The following is a 13,547-nucleotide window of genomic DNA, read 5'->3' as shown; positions in this document are numbered from 1 at the left end:
CATTCCCAAAGGAAACAGAAAAAATGGGAAGACCAGAACGAGTCTTTGGTTCACCCAAAAGCGTAGGGAGGCAAAAACTAAGTGCACGAGAATGGAAAAGTACAGAAGACAAAGGACCCAGGAAAATAAAGAGATTAGCCGAAGAGCCAGAAACGAATATGCACAGATAACAAGGTAGGCTCAGCGACAATACGAAAATGGCATAGCATCGAAAGTTAAGTCTGACCCGAAGCTGTTGTATAGCCACAGGAGGAAAACAGACAAGGACCAGGTAATCACACTGAGGAAGAAAGGTGGGGAGTTCAAAAGAAACGACCAAGAGGTATGTGAGGAGTTCAACATGAGATTTAAAGAAGTATTTACAGTGGAGACAGGAAGACATACACACAACCAAGGAGGAGGTGAAGAAGCTGCTATGTGAACTTGATACCTCAAAGGCGGTGGGACCAGACAACATCTCTCTGTGGGTCCTTAGAGATGGAGCAGAGATGCTGTTTGTGCCAGTAACAAAAATCTTCAACACATCCATTGAAACTGGGCAACTACCTGAGGTATAGAAGATGGCAAATGTTGTCCCAGCTTTTAAGAAAGGAGACAGACACGAGGCATTAAACTACAGACCTGTGTCACTGACGGGTATGCAAAGTCATGGAGATCATCAGGAGGAGAGTGGTGGAGCACCTAGAAAGACATAAGTGTAAAAACGACGACCAGCACAGTTTCAGAGTTTTAAGACAAGGCCTTCGACACAGTTGCTCACAAAAGGTTAATGCAAAAGCTAGAGGATTATTCATGCTTAACAGGAAAGGCACTGCAGTGGATCAGAGAATATCTGACAAGGAGGCAACAACGAGTCATGGTACGTGACGAGGTGTCAGAGTGGGCGCCTGTGATGAGCGGGGCTCCAGAGGGGTCAGTTCTAGGACCTGTGCTGTTTTTGGTATATGTGAATGACATAACGGAAGGGATAGGCTCAGAAGTGCCCCTGTTTGCAGATGATAAGTTAATGAGGAGAATTAAATCGGTCGAGGATCAGGAAGGACTACAAAGAGACATGGATAGGCTACAAGCCTAGTCCAGCAACTGGCTTCTTGAATTTAACCCCGCCAAATGCAAAGTATTGATGATCGGGGAAGGGCAAAAAAGACCGCAGACAGAGCATAGTCTAGGTGGCCGAAGACTGCAAGCTTCACTCAAGGAAAAATATCTTGGGGCGAGTATAATACCGAGCACATCTCCTGAGGTGCACATCAACCAGATAACTGCTGTAAAGTAAAAGGACACAAGTGCAACTAATGTGACATTTATTGTGGCAACGTTTCGCTCTCCAGGAGCTTTATCAAGCCTTGATAAAGCTCCTGGAGAGCGAAACGTTGCCACAATAAATGTCACATTAGTTGCACTTGTGTCCTTTTACTTTACATATTGTCGGTAATTCTACCAACTTTATTACAGATAACTGCTGCAGCATACGAGCGTCTGGCAAACCTAAGAATAGCATTCCGATACCTCTGTAAGGAATCGTTCGAGACTCTGTATATCATATATGTCTGGTCCATACTGGAGTATGCAGCACCAATTTCGAATGCACACCTTTTCAAGTACGTCTAGAAATTAGAGAAAGTGCAAAGGTTTGCAACAAGACTAGTCCCATAGCTAAAGGGATTATCCTACGAAGATAGGTTAAGAGAAATCGGCCTGACGACACTGGAGGACAGAATGGTCAGGGGAGACATGATAACGACATTTAAAATACTGCGAGGAATTGACAAGGTGGACAAAGACAGGATGTTCCAGAGATGGGCCACAGAAACAAGGGGTCACAGAAACAAGGAGGGGTGTTAATGTTGCAGTTTAAAAACTGTAGTGTAAAGCACCCTTCTGGCAAGACAGTGATGGAGTGAATGATGGTGAAAGTTTTTCTTTTTCGGACCACCCTGCCCTGGTGGGAATCGGCCAGTGTGATAATAAAATATATATATATATATATATATGTATATATATGTATATATATATATGTATATATATGTATATATATGTATATATATATATATATTTTTAAAAAAAAAAATATAGGGAAGTACCACCTCTATAGCTGGAATGGGGACCCTCATCCTCAGAGAAGACAATAAACGTACCTCAGGGAAAACTCAAGGTTCTCCCTGGAGCTGTTTGAATATTTTCTTCTCCTACCACCCCCTATATTTATATTCTATGTGAACATTTATTAATAAACAAAATACATTTACAGAAAAAAACATAAACATGAATACAATGGCACAATGTATCAAAGATGATGAATTTCCTCCAGCTCCTCCGAGGCTGGACGTGAACCAAGTATGCAGCAAGCATTTCCCCTCTGGATGGCGACGCTGAGGCGCTGGAACATGAAAGTGGCTGCCCTTGGGTCCCTGGTGGTGTCGATGAGTCTGGAACCCAATTCTTTAAGGAAACGTGTGGCATTTTTTCCCCATGATCCCAAGGTCTCTGATCCCACTGGGACAAATTGATACTGTTGGCTAATGTCCCTGTACTTGCTGATCTTGTACTCCTCCCTGTGGTCAGCAGCTCCTCCCTGTCGCCCCACACTGTGATGGATATAGGTGCCAGCCAGTGTGGACACACAGGTATAGTCCCATGCTAAGAGCTTGCCATTCTTCCAAGGATAGATGGTGATCCCGTCGGGGCGGTTTGCTGGGTTGTGGGTGTTGTTTGCTGCAAGTGATCGTGGCTCCCTCTCGGCAGGGCATCCAGCTGTAGCAAGGGTTCTCTTAATGATGTCGTTGACCTCATTGTGTCTTGCATGCCAGCCCTTGGTTTTGGAACAGTTGAGACCATGTAGACCGTATTGGTCTGCTTGCACTTCGCCGCAAATACACATATATTCTGTGTGAATTGGGGCAGCAAGGCGCAGAGCCACTGCAATACGGAGGGTCTTAGGGTCGAGTCGCGTTCCCATTGCCGATATGGGAACTGTTTGGAGGAAGTCCCCGGAGTGAGGTGCACTCACAGCCTGGAGACGGGCAATCTCCCTATCTGATGTTGCAGCCCTGAGCATGTTGGCAAGCACCTTTTCAGCAATTGGGCTATCCCAGCTTGACTGTTTGTGAGCCAGTGCTGCACTAGGGTTTGGTGCTGGAGCAGCAAGAGTCTCCCATTCGGTGATGGCACTGACATAGCTAGGGTCTTCTATTCCTGCTGAGTCACTGAGGGTGTCAGGAAGAATTTGTCTTATCAACTCCTTTGATGCAATGGAAGAGGATAGGAAAGCTGGTAGAGCAATCTGGGAGGATCTGCGTACTCCTAGCCCTCCAAGCCTGACCGGAAGTGAGGCTTGCAACCACTGTCCATCGTCAAGGGAAAGATTCAATACACTCTCTAGCATGGCCTTCAGGAGAGAGTCATATTCCTTGAGTTTTGGACTGCTGAAGGCTGGGGAGCATCTCAGAAAATAGGTAAGTTTTGGGGTTGACAGGCACCTGGTGAGTAGGTAGAAGGCATCGTGTGTGTCAATGTCTTTCATCCTGCTTTCCATCGTCCGGAGGTCTGAGACTTTTTTTCCTAGGATCAGATCGATGGCATTGGACCCAAGAGGAGCACCGAGGAGAGTGCTATTGGCCGGATCAATGGCTCGTGCTCCTGGTAAAATGGTACTAATATTCTGGATCAACTGTTGATTGGTAGAAACTATTTCACATTTAGTGGGGTTTAAAGAAAGTCCCAGGCTTTCTCCCATGTCTTTAATTTTACTGATGTCCTCCAGGAGAGATTCTGTTGTGCCAGCTAGGGTACCGTCGTCCAGGAACCAGATATTGAGCTCGCTGGAGAGTGCCTCCGTGACTTCCTTGATGACCAAACAAAATAGAAAGGGGGCGAGAGGGTCCCCCTGTTGCACGCCCTCACACGAGTCAATTTCATGGTCCCCAAACAATAGTTTGGAAGTCACACTATAACACGATTCTATGAAGGGATAAAGGGAAGGGAAGTTTCTATAAACTGCTTGGAGAGCAGCATCCCTTCTGACTGAGTTGAAAGCATTGGCAAAGTCCAATTTGACCAAGGCTTTTTCATAGGACATGTTTTTGATATATACTCGTGCTGCGTGGGCAGCTGCTTCACAGCCCTGTTGAACGCCGAAACCGAGCTGAGTTGGTTTCAGCATTGCAGCAGCCTCTTGACTCACCCTTCTTACTGCAGCCTTGGCGACTAGGCGCCGAAGGGTGTTACCCACTGCAATGGGCCTGATTCCGCCATCCTTTTTCCGGAGGGCACACAATGAGGCACCAAAGAAAAAGGGTCTGATGGCCTCTGGGACACCGCCAGCCAGGCACAGGTTGGAAAATTTGGTGAGTTCAGACAGCAGCCTCTCTGAAACCTCACCAAGTGCTGGATTGAGTATTTGTTTTAAGTGTTGAGGCCTTAAACCGGTGAAACTTCCTGCTGAACCCTGTGGAAATGACATAGCAGCTTTATACACATCAGCATCCTGTAAGGTTAGATGTTCTTCGCCTGCTGCAATGTCAGGAAGGTCAATGTTGGTACTGGGAGCCCTGGGTGGATGTTTGTCCTTCAGAGCTTGCGCCGTGCTGACGTCCTTGGGAGCGATGGTATCCTCACTGGTTATAAGTCTCAAAGCTCCAATAGTATTACCCTCTTCTATTTTTTTGCTAATATATATATATATATATATATATATATATATATATATATATATATATATATATATATATATATATATATATATATTTACCAAACTGCAGCAGGCCAGGACTCGACCCTACGAATATTGCACCACCTCAAGAGACAACACAGCATATGCGTCACCTGTATCGCTAAGCCACCGATCCTACAAAGATCACACATGCAGTCTGAGGACACTCGTGGCAGTGGTATGTCAAGGGTTAATTTCAGCATCGGCCGTTTGAATACCCGCCTGAACAAGCAGTCTATATAGGAATGAAATCAGGAAACAAGTGATTGTATTTCATTTACCAAACTGCAGCAGGCCAAGACTCTACCCTACGAATGATGTACCACCTCAAGAGACAATACAACATACTCGTCACCTTGACCACTCACCCACCGTTCCTACAAACATCACGAATGCAGCAGAGCTACGTGTAGCTCTGGTCAAGGTGACACGTATGTTGTGTTGTTTCAAGAGGCGGTATAACGTTCGTAGCGTCGAGTCCTGACCTGCCGCAGTTTGGTAAATGAATTAATATCACTTGTTTCGTGGTTTCATATATATATATATATATATATATATATATATATATATATATATATATATATATATATATATATAAATATATATGTATATATATATTTTTTTATTATCACACCGGCCGATTCCCACCAAGGCAGGGTGGCCCGAAAAAGAAAAACTTTCACCATCATTCACTCCATCACTGTCTTGCCAGAAGGGTGCTTTACACTACAGTTTTTAAACTGCAACATTAACACCCCTCCTTCAGAGTGCAGGCACTGTACTTCCCATCTCCAGGACTCAAGTCCGGCCTGCCGGTTTCCCTGAATCCCTTCATAAATGTTACTTTGCTCACACTCCAACAGCACGTCAAGTATTAAAAACCATTTGTCTCCATTCACTCCTATCAAACACGCTCACGCATGCCTGCTGGAAGTCCAAGCCCCTCGCACACAAAACCTCCTTTACCCCCTCCCTCCAACCCTTCCTAGGCCGACCCCTACCCCGCCTTCCTTCCACTACAGACTGATACACTCTTGAAGTCATTCTGTTTCGCTCCATTCTCTCTACATGTCCGAACCACCTCAACAACCCTTCCTCAGCCCTCTGGACAACAGTTTTGGTAATCCCGCACCTCCTCCTAACTTCCAAACTACGAATTCTCTGCATTATATTCACACCACACATTGCCCTCAGACATGACATCTCCACTGCCTCCAGCCTTCTCCTCGCTGCAACATTCATCACCCACGCTTCACACCCATATAAGAGCGTTGGTAAAACTATACTCTCATACATTCCCCTCTTTGCCTCCAAGGACAAAGTTCTTTGTCTCCACAGACTCCTAAGTGCACCACTCACTCTTTTTCCCTCATCAATTCTATGATTCACCTCATCTTTCATAGACCCATCCGCTGACACGTCCACTCCCAAATATCTGAATACGTTCACCTCCTCCATACTCTCTCCCTCCAATCTGATATTCAATCTTTCATCACCTAATCTTTTTGTTATCCTCATAACCTTACTCTTTCCTGTATTCACCTTTAATTTTCTTCTTTTGCACACCCTACCATGTATATATATATATACATATATATATATATAAATATATATATATATATATATATATATATATATATATATATATATACATAATATATATATATATATATATATATATATATATATATATATATATATATATATATATATAAATATATATATATATATGTCGTGCCAAATAGGCAGAACTTGCGATCTTGGCTTAAATAGCAACGCTCATCTTGCCATATAGGACAAGCGAAAATTTGTGTATGCAATAATTTCGCCAAAATTATTCTGAACCTAACGAAAAAAATATATTTCACTGTGTTTGTTTAGTATTAAATTATTGTAAACAAATGTAAAATATATTTAGTTGGGTTAGGCTAAAATAAATTGTTCGTGTTATAATAAGGTTAGGTAAGTTTTCTAAGATTCTTTTGGTGGAAAATTATAATTTTTTACATTGTCACTAATGAAAAAAATATATCTTTAAATGTATAAGAGAAAATTTTTGAAAGGACTTAATTTTAAATGAGTTCTTACTAATTGACCAGTTTTACATATTCGGCACGACATATATATATATATATATATATATATATATATATATATATATATATATATATATATATATATATATATATATATATATATATATATATATATATATATATATATATGTATGTATGTATATATATATATACATATATATATATATATATATATATATATATATATATATATATATATATATATATATATATATATATATATATATATGTATATATATATATATATATATATATATATATATATATATATATGTCGTGCCGAATAGGCAGAACTTGCGATCGTGGCTTAAATAGCAACGTTCATCTTGCCATATTGGACAAGTGAAAATTTGTGTATGCAATAATTTCGCCAAAATCATTCTGAACCTAAGGAAAAAAATATGTTTGATTGTGTTTGATTAGTATTAAATTATTGTAAACGTATTTAAAATATATTTAGTTGGGTTAGGCTAAAATAAATTGTTCTTGCTATAATAAGGTTAGGTAAGTTTTCTAAGATTTTTTTGGTGCAAAATTAAAAATTTTTACATTAACATTAATGAAAAAAATTTATTTTTAAACGTATGCGAGAAAATTTCAGAAAGGACTTAATTTTAAATGAGTTCTTGCTAATTGACCAGTTTTACATATTCGGCACGACATATATATATATATATATATATATATATATATATATATATATATATATATAGATATATATATATATATATATATATATATATATATATACATATATATATATATACATATATATATATACATATATATATATATATACATATATATATATATATATATACATATATATATATATACATATATATATATATATATATATATATATATATATATATATATATATATATATATATATATATATATATATATATATATATATATATATTAGGGTTATAACTTTTTTATTTTTTGCAAGTAAAACATCATTTGTGTCATAAATCAATGAACTTTTGTTTAGTAACAATGAAAAAGTCCCTAATTCCTCTCAATTTTCAATATGGTCACCCCTAAATACAAACTATGAATCACTATATATCTGCGTTTCTTCTCGTAAATAGCAAATCAGCAAGGTGCAATTGGCAACTCAAATTGAAGACACTTCCCACTGGGGGAGTCAATGCAAGATAGAAGAAGTTACCCTCCAACCGGAAGGCCCAAGAGAGAAGATAGAAGAATGAAGAAGACGAACGACACCCCCGCCCAGGGGGGCCACCGCCGGGTCACCATCTGGAGAAGACCCGGGCCGGATGTACCGGCAAATCTTTAATGAATGAATGAATGAAGCAACTCAAACTGATGAAAAATATTAATCTCCATATATTTACGTTACTTAACATAAGCAGCAACTCAGAAAATTACTCATTGGCAACTTTATATACTGGCGTCTAGTATTGTTGTTATTATTTTCTCATTGTATTTGACAGAGGCTTGTATCAGTCAGCACCGCTGACTGATACAAGCTATACCTATACAAGGCTATACCTATACAAGGCTATACCTATCAGTCAGCACCGCTGACTGATAGGTAAAGCCTAACAGTGTGGGTTTTAAAAAATTTCTGAAACGGTATAGAAGTTTGTAGAACAATACAAATCCTTGTATATATAAAAAGCTTTATGAGCAAACAAATCAACTTATTGCATTTATATCTGTTTCAGAAATTCAGAATTAATTATAAATAGTTTTCATTTGATGACATTGACATTCGTACACCAAGTCAAGCAGCAATTTACAAGTCAACATACAAAGAGGCTGCTATATTGACGGAGGAAATGATTGAAAAATTACAAATGGAAGAATGGTCTTTACATTTCGATGGAAAGTACATTTTCTTTTAAATTTTATTTAAAAACAGTACAGCAGTACATAATTCCAGAATATAAATATACATAAAAAGAAAACATAAAATTCTTAGAACCAATGGCTCTATAACTTCTCTGAAAAATGGCAATACATAAAGCAAAATCTTACAACAAAACGTCTCAAAACTACCAGTAACAGAGTACTAACCTGTCATATATAACTTTAAAACAACATTAACATACCCATATTAGGAATGTACTGGAGCCTAACATTTAACAAAGGCTCAGAACGATATATAAAGAGTAACACAAAAGAAAAACCAGATTTCACAAAAAAGAAAACCCGTGCATATGCATACACGTACACAAACAAAACAGTATATAAAAATATTTTAATCTACAAAAATCAAACACATATCATGACCTCATAACCGATAATAAACGTAACCAATTACATATACCATTAAAAACATATGACTCAAGAATCTGGTCATTACAAGACAGGAACACCTCCAAATACATGACAAAACCTTCGGGGTTGCACTTTCATTCATTACATTATATATATATATATATATATATATATATATATATATATATATATATATATATATATATATATATATATATATATATATATATAAATATATATATGCAATAAGATCACAGTAAACAGGTGATTTCAGAATATGCAAAACAATCACTCTGAAAGAATAGAGAAATTCCAAGCGCTTTCGTGACTACTCACATTATCAAGGAACTATGAAAGTAAAGCATCCAAGGAAGGTATATAAGGGGTCTGGCCAACACCTCACTATCAGATCCCACAACGGTTAAACACCTGACACGCGCCGGCCCAACTGGACAGGTCCTTTGCACAACCCACCAACAAACTATTCTACCCAAGAAAATTTTTAAAATTATTATTTGCCCAGTGTATTATTAAATTCTTCCCAAATTCTATTAATTATAAATGGATCTAATTTATATAAACCAAAGGAAATATTCATATTGTTGTCAAAACTGCTTTTTATGAAACAAGATTCAATTATATTCCTGTCGACCATGGACTTGCTTGATACTACTTTCTCAACTTTTTGAAAATCAATTGGATGGTAAGATATATATATATATATATATATATATATATATATATATATATATATATATATATATATATATATATATATATATATATATATATATATATATATAATAAGTCGGCCATCTCCCACAAAGGGAGGGTGACCCAAAAAAGAAAGAAAATCCCTAAAAAGAAAATACTTTCATCATCATTCAACACATTCATCTCACTCACACACAATCACTGTCTTTGCAGAAGTGCCCAGAACACAACAGTTTAGAAGCATATACGTATAAAGATACACAACATATCCCTCCAAACTGCTAATATCCCGAACCCCTCCTTTAGAGTGCATGCATTGTACTTCCCATTTCCAGGACTCAAGTCCGGCTATATAAAAATAACCAGTTTCCCTGAATCCCTTCACTAAATATTACCCTGCTCACACTTCAACAGATCGTCAGGTCACAAATACGATTCGTCTCCATTCACTCCTATCTAACACGCTCACGCACGCTTGCTGTAAGTCCAAGTCCCTCGCCCACAAAACCTCCTTTACCCCCTCCCTCCAACCTTTTCGAGGACAACCCCTACCCCGCCTTCCTTACCCTACAGATTTATATGCTCTCCATGTCATTCTACTTTGATCCATTCTCTCTAAATGACCAAACCACCTCAACAACCCCTCATCAGCCCTCTGACTAATACTTTTATTAACTCCACACCTTCTCCTAATTTCCACACTCCGATTTTTCTGCATGATATTTACACCACACATTGCCCTTAGACAGGACATCTCCACTGCCTCCAACCGTCTCCTCGCTGCTGCATTTACCACCCAAGCTTCACATCCATATAAGAGTGTTGGTACCACTATACTTTCATACATTCCCTTCTTTGCCTCCATATAAAACGTTTTTTGTATCCATATATACCTCAATGCACCGCTCACCTTTTTTCCCTCATCAATTCTATGATTAACCTCATCCTTCATAAAGATATATATATATATATATATATATATATATATATATATATATATATATATATATATATATATATATATATATATATATATATATATATATATATATATATATATATATATATAAAATAAAAGCTTTGTTTTTATAGACAAAATCGATATTTTTAAATATTCGGCACCACACACACACACACACACACACACACATACACACACACACACACACACACACACACACACACATATATATATATATATATATATATATATATATATATATATATATATATATATATATATATATATATATATATATATATATATATATATATTTATATATGTGTGTGTATATATTGGTTTATTAAGTTTGTGCAGTTTCTACTCAACGTGCAGACATATAAAAATCCACGCTGTCCGTTCAAGAAAGTGATTTAAGCTGAATTATAGGAAAGACTTGAGATATTAATTTAAATACATTTGCATTACAAATCAGACAAGAGGATCCCTAAGATTATAAGTACCACTTTAGAAAAGATGTCTATCAATCCTTCATCACAGTCACCAATTTGTTAATACATTTTCCAGGTTCCCTATATTCACATGACTCCAAACACGCTGCATGAATCCATGAGTGACTTAGCAGGCAACCCACAGTTCCCTTCCATGGTGGGCAATTACCTATTGGACCTAGGATACCCTCTTACCTTCACTGACAGGATTAAGAATATATTCAGTCAAATGGTGTACTCTGTCATCAATATGCATTACGCAATTCCCAGGTGAGTTTTCGTGTTATTTTCTTAATCTTCTCACCTGTAATGTTTTATTATCTTCTCTAGTTTTAATGGACCAAAGGAATTTTTTTTATTATTTTCAGTGTTAACTTTTTTGTTCACTTCCTTTTTTTCACCTTTTTCTTATTCTTAATAATTTTTTCTTGGTTTATCCTTATATTATTACTAGTACCTGCAGTAAGAACTGTTGATAGTAAGTATTTTATTAAGATCACATAATGAAAGAGAAGCATTCGCTTGACGTGTTAGTTATATGCAGATAGAATGCTGTCTTTGGTTAGAGTTAATGATTGAAGACACTTCACTCTTATGTTTTCATTCACCTCTATGACCAAGACACTTCTATAATTGTGACTGCAAAGTGTAATTTAAATAAAATTAACGATTTTATTATGCACTGTATATAGTGGACGTTAATGAGAAATATTTATGATCACATATGATATACGGTGGACCCTCGGTTATTGGCTGTTCCAGATATTGGCCAATTCTGATTTTGGCCGCTTTTTTTGGCCGAAATTCTATCTCGGATTTCTCCCGTTATCTCGGAAATTGGCCGTATTGGACACATCCATTCCGTCACTCCGCCGCATTCATGAGTCAATTTGGCTGTCTCTCAGAGAATGGGGAAGACTCCGCACATTCACCAAAATATTTTGTTATAATCCATTGTTTTTCTGAGTGTTTATTGAGAGCAACTGCGAAATAAGCCACCGTGAGTCCAAAGAAAGTTCCTAGTAAATTTCCTTTGGTAAAGAAAGTGAGAAACATGATGGAAGTCAAAAAAGAAATTTTAGCAAAGTATGAGAGTGGTGCATGTGTGTTCCAGCTTGCCAGGATGTATGGGAAATCAAAATCAACAATTACTTCCATCCTGGCAAAGAAAGTAGAAATCAAGGAAGCTAATGTTGCAAAAGGGGTAAATATGCTAACAAAACAAAGGTCACCAATAATCTAAGTTATGGAGAAGTTATTGTTTGTGTGGATCAACGATAAACAATTAGCAGAAGATAGTGTTGTGGAGTCGATAAAATGCTTGGAATGAGTGCTGCTCTTAGTGAATTTAGGGCTAGCAAAATCTGGTTTGAGAGATTTAAGAAGCATAGTGGCATACACAGTGTTAAAGTAAGAAAAAAGGAACACTGCAACAGGCTACTGACCGATGCGGAGCAGGTCCATGTCCCCCCGGATTAGACCAATGACCCACCCAGTCTGATCATCCCCACTCAAGGATGGAGCACTGCACCAGATCCAGCAGCACAAGCTAGTCAGGTCCAACTCACACCTACCCACACCCACTCATGTATTTGTCTAACCTATTTTTAAAACTACACAACGTTTTAGCCTCAATGACTGTACTCGGGAGTTTGTTCCACTCATCCACAACTCTATTACCAAACCAGTGCTTTCCTATATCCTTTCTGAATCTGAATTTTTCCAGCTTGAAACCATTGCTGCGAGTCCTGTTTTGGCTGAAAATTTTCAGCACGCTATTTACATCCTCTTTATTTATTCCTGTTTTCCATTTATACACCTCAGTCATATCCCCCCTAATTCTACGCCTTTCTAGAGAGTGCAGATTCAGGGCCCTCAGTCTATCCTCATAGGGAAGATTTCTGATACATGGGATCATCTTCGTCATCCTCCTCTGTACGTTTTCCAGAGCACATTGTGAGGCTGCAAGTTCAGACAAGCGTGCAGCTGAAGAATTCGTGCATGAATTTAAGGAATATATAGTGGCTGATGGATTCCTCCCCCAACAAGTGTTCAGTTGTGACGGAACAGGCCTTTTTTGGAAGAAAATGCCAAAGAGGACCTACATCGCACAGGAGGAAAAGGCACTACCAGAACACAAGCCTATGAAGGATAGGCTAACTCTTTTCTTCTGTGGTAACGTTAGTGGGGATTTCAAAGTGAAGCCTTTACTAGTGTATCACTCTGAAAATCCCAGAGTGTTTAAGAAAAACAGTGTCGTGAAGAGTAAATTGTGTGTGATGTGGAAAGCTAATAATAAGGCATGGGTCACAAGGAAAATT

At 37.8% G+C, this 13,547-nt stretch overlaps 1 protein-coding gene across 5 annotated transcripts in view; it reads left to right on the top strand.

The window, feature by feature from the left end:
• The window catches only part of LOC128686044 (UDP-glycosyltransferase UGT5), a 255,734-nt gene that overhangs the window by 39,662 nt on the left and 202,525 nt on the right, over window positions 1–13,547 (top strand). For all 5 annotated transcript variants that reach the window (XM_070083432.1, XM_070083433.1, XM_070083430.1 and 2 more), the window contains one exon: window positions 11,303–11,496. In XM_070083432.1, coding sequence (XP_069939533.1) covers window positions 11,303–11,496 — 194 coding nt within the window. The remainder of the gene's footprint in view (window positions 1–11,302; window positions 11,497–13,547) is intronic.

Source organism: Cherax quadricarinatus, chromosome 9 (assembly GCF_038502225.1).
Source record: "Cherax quadricarinatus isolate ZL_2023a chromosome 9, ASM3850222v1, whole genome shotgun sequence".
NCBI lineage: Eukaryota > Metazoa > Arthropoda > Malacostraca > Decapoda > Parastacidae > Cherax > Cherax quadricarinatus.
Note: the sequence above shows the minus strand (reverse complement) of the source record. Positions and strands in the feature narration are given on the sequence as shown.